General features: G+C 44.7%; 1 protein-coding gene across 1 annotated transcript in view; it reads right to left on the bottom strand.

The window, feature by feature from the left end:
• Window positions 1-20,956, bottom strand: part of gfra1a (gdnf family receptor alpha 1a) — a 67,219-nt gene that overhangs the window by 15,835 nt on the left and 30,428 nt on the right. The window contains exon 4 of the mRNA XM_061228092.1: window positions 1,618-1,969. Within this exon, the coding sequence (XP_061084076.1) occupies window positions 1,618-1,969 (352 nt within the window). The remainder of the gene's footprint in view (window positions 1-1,617; window positions 1,970-20,956) is intronic.

Raw genomic sequence — 20,956 nt, 5'->3', positions numbered from 1 at the left:
AAGTCTGCTAAGCGTTTCCCAAGGTGACATTAATAGAGCATGTGGCTGGTGTATGCAGTGACAATAAGTTGACGAAATGCATTAGTCTAGGTTTCATGTTTTCTCCCTGGAAATGGCAGCATAGTTTGGAATGATGACTTATCTGGTATGCGTTTTCCACACTAATCCTTTATTTGCCTCAATTGATGATGATACTCTGGCATCTGCGAGGAGAAGTGCGGTCTCCTGTGATATTCTTCCAGGCAATTACAGCATGTTTATTTTACCAGCCTTGCTGTAATGTGATTGGGAAAGGTTTGTTAACACTTCCCAAGGCTGAAAGTCCTGTCAGGCTGAGTTAGCTCATGCTGTCCTCACTGTCAGCGTAACGCCTTCCATCGCCCGGAAACTCTTCTGCACTGTCACACCGCTGATTAACTACGCTGTGGATACACTACACCGCACTTGCACCACACTTCAGAGCGAATCAACACCGCACTGCAGATTAAGCCTACGCCACGCTGCAGATTACCTACTACACTACACTGCAGAATAAAAACCTACACCACTCAAATTGGAGAGTAAGAGTAAGTCTTTGGAAACTCCAGGGGGTTGGTAAACAGGCAGTTATCTGGTCTCTCTGACTCCTTGGCAGGAATTAATTATCCAGTGACAAGACACTGGTTTCTAAACAAACAAGGAGTTTAACATGAACAAGAAGACAAAACAATATCTATACATCCTAGTAAGACACATTATTTCCAGTATATTGTACTACATTATAGAATCATTGTGAAAAAACCCATGCAAAATTCTGAAATGCCACTGAGGGCATTTTATCAAAGTGAATATATATCTGCAGTCTGTGATCCATCTTTCACCATTGTATTAAGCAGCAAAACAACATGAAATAATCCTATCTATCCTGTAATGATATTGATCTTTCCATCACTATTCTTCTGTCTGTATGAGGATGGCGATCTCCTCCACTGATGGAATTTCCAACCAAAAGACTCCACTCATTCCCCAGTCTTCCTGACCATATCTCCATGAGGGCCAGGCGTGATCGATCAAAGGGATGGTTTCAACCGCAGATGCAGTTTGCCTTATAGGAAACCTTGACTGGTCTTTTCTGACTCTCCTATAGGTGCAGTTGGTCTTATAGGATGCCTGCAGGAAAGACTGACCTGTAGCTGGCCTCCCCGGACTCACCTGCAGATGCAGTTGGTCTTTTATGAGACCTGCAGGAAAGACTGACCCGTAGCTGGCCTCCCCGGACTCACCTGCAGATGTAGTTGGTCTTATATGAGACCTGCAGGAAAGACTGACCCGTAGCTGGCCTCCCCGAATTCACCTGCAGATGTAGTTGGTCTTATATGAGACCTGGAGGAAAGACTGACCCGTAGCTGGCCTCCCCGAATTCACCTGCAGATGTAGTTGGTCTTATAGGAGACCTGCAAGAAAGACTGACCCGTAGCTGGCCTCCCCGGACTCACCTGCAGATGTAGTTGGTCTTATAGGAGACCTGCAGGAAAGACTGACCCGTAGCTAGCCTCCCCGGACTCACTTGCAGATGCAGTTGGTCTTATATGAGACCTGCGGGAAAGACTGACCCGTAGCTGGCCTCCCCGGACTCACCTGCAGATGTAGTTGGTCTTGCAGGAGGCCTGCAGGGACAGGCAGTTGGGCGTCTCCTTGTCCTCGTAGGAGCAGACGGGGACGATGGTCTGGCGGCGGCGCTCGGCGCAGGCGGATTGGTCGGAGGGCGGGCAGGAGCAGAAGAGCATGCCGTAGCTGTGCTTGGGCGGGACCTTGTCGAAGAACTGCCGCAGGGCCTTGTGGCACTTGCGCTTGTTGCAGACCTCGGCGGTGGAGACGCGGCTGGTGCAGGGGCTGATGTAGGCCGAGCGATACTTCTTACAGGTGTCGTTCAGGTTGCAGGCCTTCGCCGCGTTCAGACAGTTATTCTCCTTCGCCACCGCTGGCTCTCCTGCCAATACAAGAATAAGCGCAGTGAGAAGTCTGCATGCGTATACACACACACACACACACACACACCAAGCGCTGAGTTTCTGAGGATGATATTTTATCCCTCTTACGAATGCATTTGATCAGCATTTATTTTTGATGTTTTTGGCTCACATTTAGCCAGCCACAGTATCTCTGTCAGCCAGCTCACACATTGTAGCCACTCTGCGCAGTGAGCTCATGCCAGGCGTGCATTTGCAAGATTGCAAGAGACTGCGCCAATATGCTTCCTTTATGAAAACAGTCTGAGCCCCTGTTCTTTTCCCTCTCTGACCCATATTATTTATTTTCTGTCAGTGTGGAACAGCCAGTCCTGCTCTTAAGCCCGGCTCGCTGCTGCAGTGTCCTCCCGTCAAGTCAGCAGAGTGCAAACGCTCTCCTCTAAAATGCCCGCTGTCAGCAGCTGTTTCGTTTTATTCTGCTGTCCAACAGCTGAGCTGGACAGTCACTGGTCTGGAGGAGTGGACTGGACACAGAGGTAATGCTCAGGTAAAGCAGAGTCAGGTGCAGCACATTTAAGGTACAGATGTAGACCACTTGATGCACAAGTAGTGCACAGCTGATGCACGGGTAGTGTACACTCACAGTAGGTATTGCATAGTTTATGCACAGGTAAAGAACACTTCATGCACATGTGGTGCACACTTAATGCATAGGTAGAGCACACTTAATGCATACGTAGTACTCACTTGATGCATAAGTAGTGCTCACTTGATGCATAGGTAGTGCACACTTGATGTGCAGGTAGTGCATACTTGATGCACAGGTAGAACAAATGAAATGGTGTTCCTCATTGGCATTTATCTCCACGGAGCAAATACAGTAGAATAACTGGACTAGAATCTTGAGCCATGAAAGAACACAACATCAAAGGTCATTGAAATGTCACATTCTCCTAATTATTAGCTTTCCTGCACAAAGCCAATTAATTTATGTTTCTGAAGACTTTTCAGGATGGTGCAGCAACATCAGCAATTTCTCTTTAATGAGCACCAATCGCGGACACCTTTAGGAGTGGAACTGGGATGACAAGGGAGCTGCCTGGCCAGCTTAAATAACGGGGAAGAGACTTAAAAGAGAAGCACATCTGACAGGTTCTCAGGTCCAAACGGCTTCCCCTCCGGGCGCTGGACCGTACCGCGGAGCACTCCGTGGCACACTCTCGCGGCATTTGGCCCGACCCGACTCCCACGTCAGAACTCCTGTCCCTCCGGGAGGCGGAGGCTGCCCTTTGTAAAGGACATGGTGGGGGGGGGGGGAGATGGTGCGGGAAGGTCACAGGGCAGGGTGACAGAGCCTCTCTGTGTCTCCGTAGTGCCTTCGGGTGAGGCTTTGGACTGAACATCACTTTCTGCAAGTGTCAGCAGATACAAGCTGTGGACAGGATCCTTCAGCTGTCTGCGGTTATGAGCTGTGGAAAGACTCACTAGTGCACTACCTGCTGGGCGAGCTACAGACTGTACTTCCCGAGTCTGTCTGTAGATATTATCTGTTGATGGAAATGTGATGTATCTCAGCATTGTGCGCAAAAGGAAAATGATCCATTACCGGGAGAATGTTATGAAAATGTTGAACGTGCGCTTATTTGTGTTGCTTAGCGATGCACGGTTTGCTAAATCCCTTAAAGAGTCTGAGTATTTTGAGTGCACCGTGTTAATGTTAGGTTCTTCCCAGCTGTCACTATAAGGAGCTTTCAGTGTCACTATTCTGCACCACATCCTGCCCATTTTAGAAACTAGCCGCAATTCAAAACAAACATGAACATTATGCGTGGAACTCTACCGGCAATATTTCTCAATAATTTTCATTGCTTCATTTCCAGCATTTATTATTAATTGGATAACTGTCCCTCATCCGTTTTTTCTTTTATAAGATGCCATAATAAATTCGTAGTGATGGATTTAGTAAACTTTATTAACAGGCTCTTAAAACAGCATGACCCATTAATGTCAATAAATGATAGCAATTATTTGTCGTATAACACATGCCTTTGAATAAATGTTGCAATTGTGACATTTTACACTGCATTAAACATGTCATTAGACAGGTAAAATAAAAACAGCAGTGACAGAGAATATGTCAACCTGAAATAAATCAGTGCACGGGGAATGTCAAACCGCCAGCCCTAGAAGGCTCTTTTAATTGGCTCATTTGAACAGACTAAAGATAATTCTCAGAAGGCAGCAACGCTGTACTGTTAGTCCACTTAAATCTCTCACAGCAAGAAACATCAGCTCCTATTCCGGCACCTTCCATCACACAGCCCGCAGTCTTTTCATCTTCCACTGGTATAAGAAAGGCAACTTACTGTGTACATGCATTACATTACGTCAATATGTATGTAGTGAAGTGTGTTCCAGTTTTTAACCTACTGCTCTACTTGTAATTATCGTTATAGAGTGGGGTACATTTGGGCCCCCCTGGTTTAAATGTTACAATGAATCTGTACGTGATTGAAAGCAAACCTGAACTCTAAATGGTCCAGAGTTAAACATGAGACCTTTCTGCAAATTTTAAAGCAAGATTGCTTTTTAATTCCATTTTTTATTGTTTATAAATGATAAAAAATGAAGTTTGGGAACCCCTTTGGATTATTCTTTGTTACTAAGGCCCAGACCCAGGTGATTAACTCGTTAGGGCTTCAGGTGAGTATAATTCCAGGGCTGAAGTAATTATTGAAAATCTGTGGAGAGATCTCAAACATGCTGTACATACAAGAAGGCTGAATAATATTTCTGAGGTAGAAGTGTTCTGCTAGGAAGAATGGGGAATTGAAAAACTCTCAATTCTAGCTACAAGAAGCCTTTACAAGCATTTATCGTTGCCCGAGGAGGAGTTCCAAAGTACCAACTGACACGGTTCCAGAACTTTTGCACAGAGCCTTTTTCCTTTTTTTATTATTTTGAAACTGTCAAAAATGTAAATAAAACTGATCTTGCTTGAAAATGTTAAACAATATGTCATGTTTAATGTACCATTTAGGTCAGGTTTACTTACATATTAATTGTAAAAGGCTTTTTGACCAGGGGTGCCAACATTTTTGCACACCACTGTGCATCATTCCCCATTTGATGCTGTAAATTTTGTCAACTGTTTTGCTGTGCAACATTGATTTCCATCACGTAAAAGAGAAGGAGCCTAAATTGGTGTTGCCAGTGTTTTTTCCACTTGCAGACAAGACAATGTCAGTGTCAGTATTATTTCAAGGAAGATGATGTTGCTGTCTTGTACTAATTATCTAGGATGGAGTTAATGTTATGCAAACTGTGCCAAAATGTCCTAAAATCTAAATTGCGAAGTGAATACAGTAGCAAAAAGTATACACCAACCAGTGAGTAGGAGTAGAAAGATAGCAGCTCATTTAGATACAGTTAATGATCATATAGTCTGACAGTCAGTAGTAAACCCTGATAAATATAAGTAAAAGGCTTACCCGTAACTTACAGCATATCTGCCATTTATCATGATTATCAACATGATAAAAAATACACTTAGCATTTCTGTTCTCATGATATATTGACATACTGCTCACCAAAGGTGGTGATTTAGCTGCAGCCCATGATTAATAACACATTAATAATCCTTTATTAACCTGTGTTTAAATGATCAAGGTTAATCATAAAGGTGATTTATTGAGGTTATACGTGCGGCTGAATTGCGCTTGTGACTCTTGTCCTCGGGGCTTCCCATTAGGAAATAACTCATCTCTGCTCCCCGCTCTAAGCCCCTCACCGTGACAGCCCACTCAGAAAGATTTGCCACAGACGCGTAACATGCTCCAGCATTATGGCTGTCAGAGGGAACATACTGTAAATGAGCACAAACGCTGCCTCAACGCTCCTGCAACGTTCCCTCTGCTGTGCTTTCCAACACGAGGGGCGGTGTGCGAAGCGTTGATCACGCGCTAATGTGATATGAGTAATCGTAACGAAACAGAACTGCGTGTGTGGTTGTCTGTATGTGTGTTTGTGTGCATGCATGCATATGTGTGTGGGTTCTTGTGTGTGTTTATGTGCATGCATGCATATGTGTGTGTGTGTTTGAGTGGGTTCTTGTGTGTGTTTGTGTGCCTGCATGTGTGTGTGTGCATGTGCCCTGGATAAACAACCCAGAGCTGCTACTACTACTACTACTACTACTACTACTACTACTGCTACTGCTGTTACTACTACTACTACTACTACTACTACTACTACTGCTACTGCTGTTACTACTACTGCTACTACTGCTACTGCTGCTACTACTACTACTACTGCTACTACTAGTACTGCTACTACTCCCACGACTACTACTACTTCTACTACTACTACTACTACTACTACTGCTACTACTACTACTACTACTACTACTACTTATACTACGGTTTCTACTGCTGCTACTTCTACTGCCCGTATAAACACAAAGCCACCTCCCCAAGTGCTAACATCACTCCTCCATGCTTGTTTAATCACAGTCATGGTCCCCTACCCCCTACCAGGGCTACTCCAACCTTTCAGCCACCTGTTCCACCCCTCTGATCTAACGACTGCACTGGCAAAACCCAGAGTTAACGAGCGCCCGCGTGGTCGGATAAAGAGAACGGAACGACATATTGTTGGGATAGACTCTCCTGACGAGTGTTTGGCTGCGGTGGCCCATCCAGTACAGAGGGGCAGCTGTGTCTCCTTGTGATGGGGCGCATTGTGGAGTGCGGAGGGTGTAATTATCCACGCAGATAAGGGCCCTGAGCTTCATCTCCACCTCCCCTTACCTCCGCTCTGAAGGACTAGATTAGATCTGAATGAATTCCTAACCCAAAGGTTAATGGCAAAATCAGACGGTAATTGCTTATATGGCAGGTGCTTATAACGGAAACCCACACTCACTTTGATGAACACAAAGGATTTATTTATTTATTTTTTACTTTTCACCAGCTGAGCAATTTGTGATCCACGCAGGGTCAGAGATTTTATTAAATCTGGGCGGTAATTGTAACCTGACGTGAGTTTGTTTAACGACTGCTGAAGTAAGCCTCCATTTCCCTACTCTCTCCTTGAGCAGGGTGGTTTACAGCACAAGTGCAAGTGACAAAGAAATAGTCGCGGCGTATAAATACCCAGCAGACAGATAGATAATGACTGTAAATGAACAGAAGGGAACCATTAAAAAACCATCGGAATATAAATCCGGTTCGCGTATCCATCTGCCGGCTGGTGAAAAGCGTCACAGATGTGAGTCTTTAGGTGAGGAAGGATGGGGTCTGCCAGTGCGTCCATCTCCCGGGAGAGTAAGCGCTGGAGCGGAGAGCACAGACGGACTCGCGCCACGCCGATCCGTCTCCTCTCTCCGCCTTAAATAAATAAATAAATACTAATTGAGGCGATGCTGTCAAAGTGGACATATGAGAAGGGGGTCAGTGAATTGTTTTTATTAGCTCCTGATGGAGAAAAATTAAAGGAGATCAAATGTTTTCCCTTTTTTTAATCCATGGACTTATTTTTGGTTTCCTGGGAGGTTTTTTAAAAAAGTTTAGGCTGTGCATTGAGGAGGGTGTGCATTGAGATTAGGAGTGTGCTGACGGGAGAGAGTCTGAGATTAGATTAAGGGTGCGGTGGTGAGGGTGTTTGCAGTGCAGCTGATGCAAGGCACTCACAGTATCTAAATACACTGCATCAGTACCAGGTCCACCTGAGCCAAGTCAATGGCTCTCTCCATAATACACTGGAGCTAAAACAACACAGGCAGCCTTGAGGGCTCATTAACTCTCTCTCTCTCTCTCGCTCTCTCTCTCTCTCTCAGTGTACAGTGTGAAATTGACATACATGCACACACACTATCCAGCTGTTTGTGTGTACCGTGTTTGTTGACTCTACAGTATATATGGAATACCTGGGGGCTGCTACGAGCAGAACATCCAAGCAGAGCCCTATCCTTACAGGTGTGCATCCCGCTCATCCCGGTAATGGCCACTCAGCAAGCTTTTAAAGCAGCGGGTCCCACTCGGCCTGATTAGCGCTAACAGGCAGGGCGCTGTGGGCCTTTATAATGGGCCGAAACCCAAAGTGCAGGAACGGCAGAAAAGCAGCAGGGAATCATGGGAAGGGAGAAGCAGGAAACCCCCCATCTTTTTATTTTTGTTTTGTTTTAGCCCGACCCCCTGCTCCCCTTACTGGAGTTTAATAATGTCACTTTTTCTCTGAACTGTGTCCCAATCCAATAACCCACATGGCAGCACAGCACATCAGATAATGCAGAACCACAGTAATTGATCCCTGCAGCGTGTAACCCTTTCCCCCTTCACGCACACACACAGGCACACACAGACGTACACACGCACACACACACACCCCTCCAATTTGGCTCCCGCAGTCAAAAGCTGAATCTAAATGTCCCCATTGGCCCTGGGGACATGTCTCTGGTTTCAGACGTACACTGCTCCATGGATATTGCATTACAAAGTGATGAATTTCTTCTGTCGGTGGTTTCATTACCCATCAAGCAGCTGAGAGATCAGGCTGCAACAGGAGCCCCCCACTGGGGAGAGAAAGGGAGAGAGGGGCTATTTTATGATGTCTGAGAACAAAAACCCCCGCACCCCACTTAATGCAAAAACATCCGCTCGCCCTTAAACCATGATGCATTACTGAAAAGGGCTGCCAATTGTCATCCCTGCATGGTATTCTGGGAAAAAATTGTGATCTACATATGGTCAGCTCCTCAGACCAGGAGATAGAAACATACTGTTGAGCATAACAAATCTGTTATGCTGCTAATTCTGAAATTATTGTGGTGAATGAATTGGTCATGTTGGAGCTCGGAAAGATTACTGTATTAATGGTCTGCATATGTACGCATTTGTCTGTCTGTTTATGTGTGTGCGTGCTCGTGGGCGTGTGTGTGTGTGTGTGTGAACATGCAGGCCTGGGGTGGGTAATAAACGATAGGACTGACAAAACCGTTACACAGTAATCTCCTTTTCAATTCTAAATGTATTTTTTTTAAGTCAGTTTGAACAAACATGTTAATCCAACTCGTAAGGGTGTACCCCAGGGCTCCATTTTTGGACTTTTTTAATCACATCATTTGGTCCCTCAAACAGTCCCTTTGCCATTCTTCAATCCCTCCCACTCATACATAGCTAACATGGGTCTCAGCCCACTTTTCATCCCACCTGTTCTTTACAAATCCTCAAAAACTCCTCTGTCACAAACCTCTCTGACACACACTACACTCTCCTACCATTTACTGCATTCAAATTCAACCACTTCCCATTCAACCACCAACAAATCTACGCTGTCCGACAGACTTCCAGCAATAGCTCCTCTGGGTCTACTCTGCTTTTGTGGACAAGGGAATCGGTCATGCACGGTCAACCACTGCATACAGGAATGCCATGCCTTTATGCACTTAACCACAGTGTGCTCATAATAACAGTGCATAAAGCCTGTGGGATTAAAATGGCAACAGCTGCAGACTAGGCAATAAAACAGAGCACGCAATTACCTGATATGCAATTAACAGCAAGGAAATGAACAGAAACAACGCTTGTGCTTTTCAGCACTCGAAACGCTTAATCTCACTGTAATTGGTATGTTGCTCTGTAGGTAATTGCAACTTAACATTAATTACTGATTTAATTAGCAATTTAATGCTGCAATGTTGCCATGTTTTACCATTTTATAAGCTGCTTATCCTGAGCAGTAAAGTGTATTCAAAGTGCATTCATTTAAATATTTTGGGTGATAATTGTGCTCAATATTGATGGGTGCAGGAATCCCTGTCACCTCTCATGTCAATTATTGAATGTGACGATAGGAAAGAATCATGTGGTGTGTTAAAACCACATTTTTAACCTCTGGAAACATTAGGAGCATAGGAGAAAGAAAATCAAATTCACAAAGGCTCAAAGCAAACTAAATTACAGAACTGACAGTAATAATTGAACCAGTAGCCACATAAAACAAATTCAAGATTGAATATCAAACAGCAGCCATGGAAAAAACACAAAAACACACTTCAGAAGGCAGAGACTAGTTATAAATATTGTTTTTTCCCCAGCCAAACTGACAGTGAAACAGTGGTTCTTGTGAAATATTAATTTTGAATTAATCCTGTGATCTTTTCCAAAATCCCACATAAAACAAGCAGCTTATCCAAGGCTTTGTTGTTGAGGAGCGTGAAGAGTCTGCATCATAGGCTACATCAAACACAAAGTTACAAGCGCCCAAAAACACCAAGAATTAATAATTGAGTGAATAATGATGAGAATATCCCAATGTAATTCACTCTTCAAAGGCAGTGCACAAGTTGGATGTGATGCTTTAACTTGTGGAAGAACCTATGCACTTGTAAATCGCTTTGGATTAAAAGCGTCTGCCAAATGACAAAAAAGTGTAACCATGGTGGACCTTCAAACAGTGGAAATCAAATGCAAATACATTTGAATATCTGCTGAAATATGACGAGACTGTTGATCTTCCTGTTTTATAAATCATCGGGACAAATGATGACCTGCTGAATATCCCAAATTCTGTTCATATAGCGTTTGAAGGTAGGGGAAGTCTTCTTTTAAACCTGGTGATACAGAATGCCTGAGAACATTCTGTATAATTCATGCCAGTTCACCGCTGGTTTACTGCTAACCTTCTGTCATCTCTTTTTATACTTTCTTCCTTTATGCCTATTTTACATCTCCCATCTTTTTCACCCTTTTTATATTCTATATTTCTCTTCTCTCACTCCCTACCTCCCTCCAATTTAATCTATCCCTTTCAATTCCTCCCTTCCTCGCTCTTTTATCACTCTCCTCTCTTCCTTCACTCCTCCTTTCTACTTTATCTCATGCACTGCCTCTCTTTTATCCATCCGTTTGCAGATAGACCTTGTTTCAGCAGTTGCCTTCAGATTGAACAAATGATACTCTCTCATTTCCATGACCATTCCTCACATAGGAAGCAGATCTTCTGGAACATGGACGCAGACACTCTTCCAGCTGCAGGATACACGGTATCCGTCATTATGCAGGGAGACCTGGTCATTGATGGATGAGATTTATTCTGGTATCTCATGTTATCAACATTTTAAGCACGCCTATAACCCAGTTCACTCTGCAATAGGCTTTTAATTGAGTGCCTGTGAGTTCTCTAGTGATGGATGCTCCCTGCCTTATTGTTCTTGGCAGGAGGCAGGAATGGGGGGGGAAACGCAAGTTTGGCAAGGACCCCAAAAACAGCACTCCGGGCCGTCCTTATAAGGCAACAATGTGCTACCTCCGCCATACATCTCAGTCAAAGAAGGAAGGAGAAAGGGAGAATAAGAGAAGGGAAGACTGGACCAAGGGGATGAAGCAGGATAGATAGATAAGCAGAAAACCAGAGGGGGCCTGGAGGCGCTGATAGAGAGAGAAGTTGCTTTCGGGAAGGAGAGAACTCCATGGTTGATTTTGTAAACCACCAGGCTGTAATACTGCACTGGAGCGAGAGATAAACTGTAGAGCCGGGATGGGCAAGGCGGGCCGTATCCATTTCTAGATTTCAGACCAACTTCTGCTCTTATTAGCCCAATCATTTACATGATCTGTCATTTTTAGCCACATTCCACAATATAAACCGCACCTGATAAATGTTCTTGTCTTGGCATTTTATTGTGGTCTAATTTACGAGTCAATCGGTCACAGTGCATACGACTAATTAACTGTTGAGCCAGGGTAACTGGTGGCAGCAAAATCCTGCAAACACACCTGCCCTCCAGGACTGGAGTTGCCCATCCCTGCTGTAAAAGGACAGAGTAAGAGGAAGTGAGAGAGAAAGACGAGAACAAGAGAGAGAGAGAAAGGGATGAGAGGGAGTGAGAGAGAGGGCTGTTTGGGACCATTAGCAGGGGCGGCTGAGAGATATGGGGGCATGCGGATGTCTAATTGCAGAAGATATCAATTTCCTGTGATTTCCTCTCCCACCGCTGTGGGAGAGAGGCAAGTAGAGGCTTCCCGACAGACACCCTGTGGTTCAGGGCATATCTTTCCACAATACCCCCCCCGAACCCCCCCCACCACCCCCCAGCAGCGCCCCTCCTCACGGGAAGCAGATCCGTACCTCCACATCACCATTAGAGCCAAGCAAGCTTGCAGCCATGAGGTCACTGCTAAATGAAATTACTCGATGACTTCACGGTCGTCCCGGGGTCACATGGAGCCAAATTACTTCCCCCTGCAATTATTGGAGACCCCCCTACTGCCCTCTCTCAGCGGCTGGCCTGCACCTAATCACATTGCCCGAGGGTTCAGACGGCACGGTAAAACCGTCGTCTTCTCGATGAAGGTGACGGCCATTTTCTCACATATAAACTACTGTTGAGTTTTCAGGGCTTCCGCCATAGAGCTCTGCCTTCCAGTTTTCACTTCAAAGGAGGACTGAGATGGTGCAAGAATGACACTTCTCTACGCTGAAAGAATGGTGTGGAAACAAATATTTTATATGAGTCTGATCGCGGACGCTTACAGGAAAGGTTATGCGGAGGGTTGTCATTTCATTCGCATGTGCTCAAAGAACAGATTCTGACACTCCGAAGAACAAAACCATCCATCAGTGTCCCGCGGGGGAATCGATTCCGCGATACGGAATTGGTGAGCGGAGCTCATACTGAGATGGCAATAATACAGTTGTAAAAATAATAATAATCAGCAGCCCACTCGAATGGAGAGCTCACTTCTCCCTACTGCTTCTGACACAGCGAATGTTCAGACTTGAACACAACATCATTCCCCTACACCTCCATTCTCCCCCACAGATTCGGAGGTTAGTAATCATTCATGGCTGAGGAATACTCATGGTTTATAAGAAATAAGGTTTCGAAATGAAAAAATAAGAGGCTGCTCTGCGGTCTTTGTGAGTTTGCAGAAAGGGGTTGGTAGAGAGCTGATGTGGCCATGAGGAGACCTCTGGAGCCGCGGAAGAGCCCTGTTCGTAAAGACACAGAGAAGAAGGCCGCCAGGAGGGAGCGGGAAGGGGCCAGGTGAGGCTCAGACTGCCAGCACAAGGACAGGAGCACAGTCACAAAACACACCGGTAAGAACCAATGCCAGCAAGCTGTCCTCCAAAATATCACCACAATAAATACACCTTTAACCTCATTTTGTGAAGTTTATGAAGATAAAATAGTGTTCATGTTGATGATGAATATTAGAAAATATAAAGACAGAAAGGACCATTAATCTAATTCTGTAAAACTGTGCCCACATCACAACCCTCACAACATTATGATGCCCCCCACCCCCAAGAGAATTTCTAGTGGTTACATTTAGCAGACGCTTTTAATCCAAAGCCATTTACAAGTACATAAGTTCCTCAACAAGTGAAAAGCATCAAATCCATGAATAAGAAAACATGCATGTCGCGCAATACCTTCAGTCACCTTCAGAATGCTTTCAGGACAAATCTGGCACATTACGCTTTGTTCATAAAAGTAAGAAATGCTTATTTATGTCGCAGTAGCCTCCGACATAGCCCTGTTAGTGTTCTTGAATATTTTTTCCTGGTGCTTTGGTGTCAGTACCATATTTCCAGAGTTTCTCCTTTGTAATATCTGCTCAAGCATTATACCTGCAAATATATTTTTTATGTAGTAGTAATGCTTAGGGAACTGGGCAGGCAATACTGAGGTTTGATTGTCGGTTGGATTCCCCAGTGAGGCCCTGCTGTTCTAACCTTGAGCAAGGTGCTCAGATAGCATAACTTCAGTAAATACCCAGCAGTATAAATCGACTATATGTAAAAGACTATACATTGTGTAAGTCATTCTGGATTCTGCATGTTATGTATGTCTCCACTAGAATGTACCATTAAAAATAAGGCACCTGTAAACAGTTATAATAATTATCATGAATAATTTGTTATTTAGGCGGCACGGATGGCGCAGTGGGTAGCACTGCCGCCTCACAGCAAGGAGGTCCTGGGTTCGAATCCCCGTCGGCCGGGGCCTCTCTGTGCGGAGTTTGCATGTTCTCCCCGTGTTTGCGTGGGTTTTCTCCCAGAGTCCAAAGACATGCATGTTAGGCTGATTGGAGAGTCTAAATTGCCCATCGGTATGAGTGTGTGAGTGAATGGTGCGTGTGCCCTGCGATGGACTGGCGACCTGTCCAGGGTGTATTCCTGCCTTTCGCCCAATGTATGCTGGGATAGGCTCCAGCCCCCCTGCGACCCTATTCAGGATAAGCGGGTTAAGATAATGGATAGATGGATGGAATTTGTTATTTAGCAGACTCTTTTATCCGAATGTGATTTAGTTTATTAGACTAAGCGTGTGATAATCCCCCCTGGAGCAATGCGAGGTTAAGGGCCTTATTCAAGGGCCCAACAGCTGTGCGAATCTTCTCGGATACACCAGGACTTGAACCTTCAGAGTCTCAGTCATGTACCTTAGCCCCAGGCTACCCCAGTTGAAATCATTTGGGCAATAGGGGTTGCTAAAAATCACCAACCAAGTGGATATTTTAAAGGCCTACCTACAACCTTAATGCAGATTGTATTTCCCATGGTACACTGGGTCCTGGCTAATATACAGCAATGCTGAGGAGAATCGCAGGGCTAACAGATCTTCTGAGGGGTTCTGGGTGAACCTGTCCTCTGTGATACAGTACGTACTTAACGCTAACTAACCAGTGTTACTGATGGATAATTACAGGCTTGTTTTGTTTACTGATGTCTACATGTTTAAAGAAGGTTCTTCAAAGGTGCTTGTCTGTCTGTCTGTGTGTGTGTGTGTGTGTGTGTGTGTGTGTGAGTGCACCAAGAAACATATCAGTGCCAACAATGTACTTTCTTATTTTGTTGTACATTGTACATTGTTATTCACTCTGCTTTTGATCACTGGAAGGTTCCATCTCTAAGTATGATTAGGAAAGACTTCACACAATCACTGCATCGGAATTGAAGCCAATGACCTCAATCTTTTCCGCGATCGATAGCCTAACCACAGCGCTCTCGCGAGTGAGGGAAGGAGCGAGGGAACGAGGAAATCCGCTCTGCGTTCGTGAACAAGAGCCGAGAGGAATATTCCCACGCCTCTCAGTCATCACTTCCTTTCTCCCCAGTGTTTGAGATTATTAATCGCGGCTAAACATGTCACACACTTCATTTTCTAAACGACTCGCCTGAATCACAAGCGTCCTTTTGTAACCGAACCGATTGCGGGGGCTGATGAGGGCTTCCATCCTGAAGTGACACAGAACCCGAAACTGTTCATGAATTTTCAGCTAAAATCCCATTATAGACACAATTAATAATTGATTTATTCTGCGCAAGTGATTGCAGGGGAAAGAACACTTTGCTTCAGCCTCCGAGTTTATTGATTTCAGGGAGTCGTTTCTGTGCCAAACGCCGAGACGGATCGCTTCCTGGACTGAGCTGTGTCTCAGGGCTCTTATTTCTGCGAGTGTTGGGAGAGTTGGTCACTGTAATGGGGCGATGAACACATTTTTCTTCTACATACAGCATTCCACAGCCCATCTGTGGGTTCTGTAATGGAGTACCTCATTTCTGTCTCAAGAGCAATTCACTGAAAACTACCCAGAACTGTCCACAGCCTGCAACTATGACAAACTAGCCCGGTCTCTCTGGGTTATTAGTGTTATGACACCCTTGTTACAGTATGAAACTACTACAGTGTGATATTAAGTCTTTCTGTACATTTTTGTGTACTGGATAGCGACTCTTTCAGATTTAATGCAAATAATCCTACATACAATCCAAAAGCTTATTTGGTTATTTTTAAATGAAAACAACATCCATTGAAACAATGCAACCTTGGGCAGTACAACTTGTACCTCTGCCAATGGCATTATAAAATAAAATATGGGACAAACAAATGTTCTAATAATTACACAGCTTATCTTAACTCCTCTATGCTTAATAATGCTGAGTAACTCTTCCTCTAATCCCGAACCACAGCAGCCTCTCTATCCAAAATATTACCCCAGTAATCATCATTAGGATCACAATGAGCGGCATGCAAAGCAATGTTTTCAAAAAGCTTTACATTACAGCCACTTAGCAGCTGATTCTATCCAGAACAACTTACAAGGTTCAGTTCTTTACACATAATCCGTTTGAACAGCTCAGTAATTACTGAAACAGTTCAGGTTGAGTGCCTTTCTCAAGGGTATAACAGCAGCACCGCACCTGGGAATTAAACCTACACTTGCTGAGTTACAAGGCCAGGTCCCTGTGCTGCCATACTGCTGGCATTCTCTTGAAAAGCTGTGACATGAAATTGGAGGGGGAAAAAAAAACATGACCGTAAATACAAATGAAATGCTTGGCTCAGTTGGAGGGTTACGGTATTGATGAAATATGACAGAGCGATTCTTTTTATTGGTTCCCAGGGGAGGTGATTGGGATGCTGGATTATTCTGGGGGAGACAACCAAGCAAGACCACCACCCTCCCACCCCTACCCAAACCCCCCCTACCCGCCATGGTGAAAACAATCCAAGTCTTCTAGCTTTGTGTGATGCAAACCACACAATTCAGGACTGCCAGCTGAAAAGACTCCCTGAGTCCCAGTACACCTCAACATATCTATCTGTTCACTCTGTGACTCCTACCGGCCTGACCGTAATAACAGCGACCTGAAACCTGAGTTTTCAGGTCGGACAGCAGTGACCCCTCTGGCGAAAGCAAGGTGCCGAACAGCTTGTGAACCGGACTTCTGACTGTAGGGCTGAAGGTTAACATCCCAGGGGAGGGGGCATGGGGGTGGTGGGGGGGTACAGCTGTCATGCATTTAAACAAGGTTTCACCCCATCCTCCGCTTGAGTTGGTTTGGTAAATAAGCTACATCTCGGCACGTTTCATTAGCGAGGCCCGGGGTCTTATCGCACATCTGTTGCGGCGACCCTGTCATCTGCCTGAGGCACAGCGGGTCGGTCCGGTCCGCCCCGGCGCGGATTAATCCATCACAACCCCGCATCGGAACCGCGTCTGAACTGCTGCGTTTAAAAACCTGTCTCATTTTAAAACAAAACCCGGAGGCTTTACTGAGACGCGCGCGTCGCCGGGCCGTGACCCCTACCGAGCGGAGGAGGGAAAGACTCTTTGGACGTTTCCCAGATGTTCCTCGCTGATTAGAGGTGTCGTGGAACGTTTCGCCACGGCAACCAGGCGGACAGATGAGCGGACTCGCTTCCTCTCCGGGAACAAAGAACAAGGCCCCTGTTTGTACCAAAGCAAAGCCATGCAGTAACACTTCAATGTATTTTTACAAAGCCATTTGCTTTTGGCATTTAGCAGTCGGTTTTAGCCAAAACAACTTATAGGAGGTGCATTCACCCACTGTGAGAAAGCCACTACTCCAGCCAGAGATAAGGAGAGCTACAGTAAAATGAGTGGAATCCGTAAGATGGCCGCCACAAAACCTGCATCGGACAAATCTCTTGTTCAAACGAACCGTGTCTCCAGCTTCAACTGAGGTCAGGATTTTGTCATGTCTGGAGATCTGGATTGTGCACTTAGGCACGCACGGATAAGAGGAGCTCAAACATTTTTGACCACAGTAAAACACACTCGCGCATTAGGAAAAGATGAGCGACCCTGCAAAGAGCTCGCAGGGAAGTCTACCCCCAGACGGGCTGGCACAGTTTCGGGTTCAAAAGTTGAAAGGCCTGTTTAATATGTTTATCCTACGCTTCAGAAGACAGACTGATGTGTGTTAGGGCTGACGCAGGCAGGCCGCTGCTGTGTCTGACCCAACAGCACAGTCTCAGCCACTGTGATTAATGAGACTGGACCCGACTCAATTAGACACACCTGTGAAAGGAGAGAATTACGCTTCTGATTAATGTGCCAAGCCAGTGAGCGTGAACGCGTCTCAGTCGCCCGCTCTCTAACTCAAGCGCAGTTACACGCAGACGCACGCTCATGCGCACAAACACCATCGACGCAGTCACCAGACATGCCAGCGGTGATGTGGACGTGGTTATCGCCCTGAATGCGCAACTGTGGTGTGAATGCGGTTATTGTTCCAAATGGGCTGATGTGAACAGTTATTGCCCAGAACACACCAGGGTGTAGGATGGTGTGAATGCAGTTAATGTAAATGCTTGGCATTTATATAGCGTATATTATCCAAAGCGCTGTACAATTGATGCTTCTCATTCACCCATACACTTGCACATCAATGGCGGTTGGCTGCCATGCAAGGCACCAACCAGCTTGTCAGGAGCATTTGGGGGTTATGGGTCTTGCTCAGGGACAATTGCTCAGGGACACTTCAACACACCCAGGGCGGGATTCAAACCTGCAACCCTCCGACTGCCAGACGACTGCTCTTTCCGCCTGAGCCAATGCCTGCGTCCATGCAAGGAGACATCCTTGGTCTGAGCAAGAACCGTTGCTCAGAACCGCTGGTTTTCTGCCCTTTACCTGGCAGTCAAAGGTGAAGACAGTCTGGCCAATCAGTATCACTAATTACCCAGGAGAAAAGAAAAGTATGGCTTGATTTGGATTTGAGGGCTGAGAGTTGATGACCCCTACACTCGTACATAGGGTAGTGAAAATGTAATTATTTCCATAATACACTTTAGGGTGCTGTGAATGCAGTGGTCGTCCTGAAAACACTTGTGTATTCCAGCATAGGAGGATGACGGGAAAAAAACGCTGGTATAATCTACAGTGCGATATTCACCTGGACACAGCAGGCACTCATGAGGCTGAATAGAAGCCAGTGTAAGTGAAGTCCGCAGACTCCATTCCCCACAGAGCCCAGCCATCCTTGAGCATTTGATATGAGGCATTTGTTTGAAGTAAGGGACTTGATTCACTACTCACGAACGAGTGCAATGTGTGCTGTGAGTTCAACAAAAGATCTGAAAACGAGCTGTTACTTGCTAATGTGAAACCTACGTATCCCATAGCCAGAGGGTATCCAATGCCAAAAATAGAGAACTTTATTTAAACTAACTGTCTAACAAGGTTTATATAACTGTCAGCTCCAGCAATTGTTATGAGCTGTTATGTCTAACAGTCTACAATATTTGAAATATAGAAAAATCTATCCACTTTGTCCTTCAAAAGAAAAACAGCAAGATAATGGCTGATGCAAATAACAACTTGGTATTACTAGTTCTTAAATTCTATACACAGATGGATATAAGTTTTCATTCTTTGTCATCCAGTTACGAGAGTGAAAGTATACTGTGAGAATGAACAGAACGAATAAAAACGGTATTTTGTAAAGACAATTGGGAGTATGGGATGTTTTCCGGAGATAATGTGTTGTGATATGTGGAAGCAGCCAGGCTAAATGTGTGTGGGAGTGACGAGTATGTGTTTAAGAGCCCACCTGTCTGTCTGTAACCAGCCCAAAGGTAACAGACACTTTGTCTAGGGCAGCTGGAGCACGGCACATAAAGTTTTTACTGTTGGTGGCGATCACCGCATCTCCATATCAATCAGGTAACTCATCTCACTGTGTACAGAGCTGCACCTTCTGCTCGTCAGGATTTCCTGCATCCGCACGTTGTTCCACTTTCACCACGGAAACTGCTGACACCGATGTCATGACAATGTCCATCTCAAGCAATTATACCTCTAAATGCCCCGGTCCCTGTCTCGTTGAATGTCTGAAATGAAAGCGCGGTTATGGAACTTAAAAGCACCTCTCCCATCGTCCACAGTTCAGACATTTAATTTCCTATTGGTATATATGAAGTGCTTTCTTATGATTTATTAATATATAGCACTTTGCAGGCATCCTATGAAGAGGGTCACTTAAAACGCTTCCTCTTGTGGGTTACAGTCCAACGGTCTGACCTGTGTACAACGTACTGGTCTTAGTCTACCCTGGGCTTTTATGATTCGGGACACGGTTATTAAACATGTTCCCATGGGGAAAGCATTTCAATTAGTGTCATAATGAACAGGCAGGTGTAAAGAAATGGAACTTCCTTTTTCCTGTCAGTTTTATGATCCAGATCACTAGTGATGTCACCAGAAATTAGAGCGCTGTATTTAATAATCACTTATTAGATATTTAATTATAGTACTATGTATAATTATATTGTAATGTATATGTGACAAGTGAACTTCTTGAATGACATTGATTGACTTGGACTATTATTGTAGATGAGTCTGAAATTCACACTTGGTGATGCACTCTCCCTGGTGTATTACGAGAAACTGCACTGTTCTGTTCTGCACACACAATGCAGCCCTGAGGTTATACATCAGAAGTTACTATGTTTATTTGTTCATTTTCTTTATTTTATTTTATTTTTTGGAGATTGATCTTAGGTTTCCGTGTTTGCAAAAAGCACATGCAGATTATATATTCTTTACGTTCTCAGTGTAAGACAATATTGAGATAGTGGATTAATTCCTATTTGCATATTCTTTGATTATGCCGTTTCATTCACGGGCATAAATATTAAAAGCATTCAAGAATTCAAATATTTTAATCATTTCTGTGCATAATGGAACTGAGTTATTAGGTACGGAAATAATGAGGCAGATTTCAAAAGAATTTACTTAACCTGATGTCGATTTATCACCTCTCTCACTGTCTCGCTCACACACACACCTGTAAAATGAGCCACTCTAGATGGGCTGCAGCCTCTTTTATTTGTCAGTTGGTACACTGAACTAGTGAAGTGTGTGCTTTGATCTGAAGTGTAAATAATGTCGGCCATGTTTGAATGGGATTTGTTTCAGTATGTCAGGCGCTAAGAGAACTTTCATCTTTCATGCATGTAAACGCATTTATTTGAAATCGTTTTTGAGAAAAGCGCGTCTCCATTTCTTCATCTAATCATTACAAGACCCTGCCCTTCCCTTGACAGACCTGATGTAATATTGATTCATTTGCTCTGAGAATGAAAAAGGCAGGGAAGCTCTGACCTGATTGGAGAATGACCCAGGGTCACAGTGATGATGTCGTAATGGAGCCATGGTTTCAGCCCCAGGGAAAAAAGGTTGCCACTA

Source organism: Conger conger, chromosome 18, assembly GCF_963514075.1.
Source record: "Conger conger chromosome 18, fConCon1.1, whole genome shotgun sequence".
In the NCBI taxonomy this organism is placed as follows: Eukaryota; Metazoa; Chordata; class Actinopteri; order Anguilliformes; family Congridae; genus Conger; species Conger conger.
This window is presented reverse-complemented; position numbering and strand designations above follow the sequence as displayed.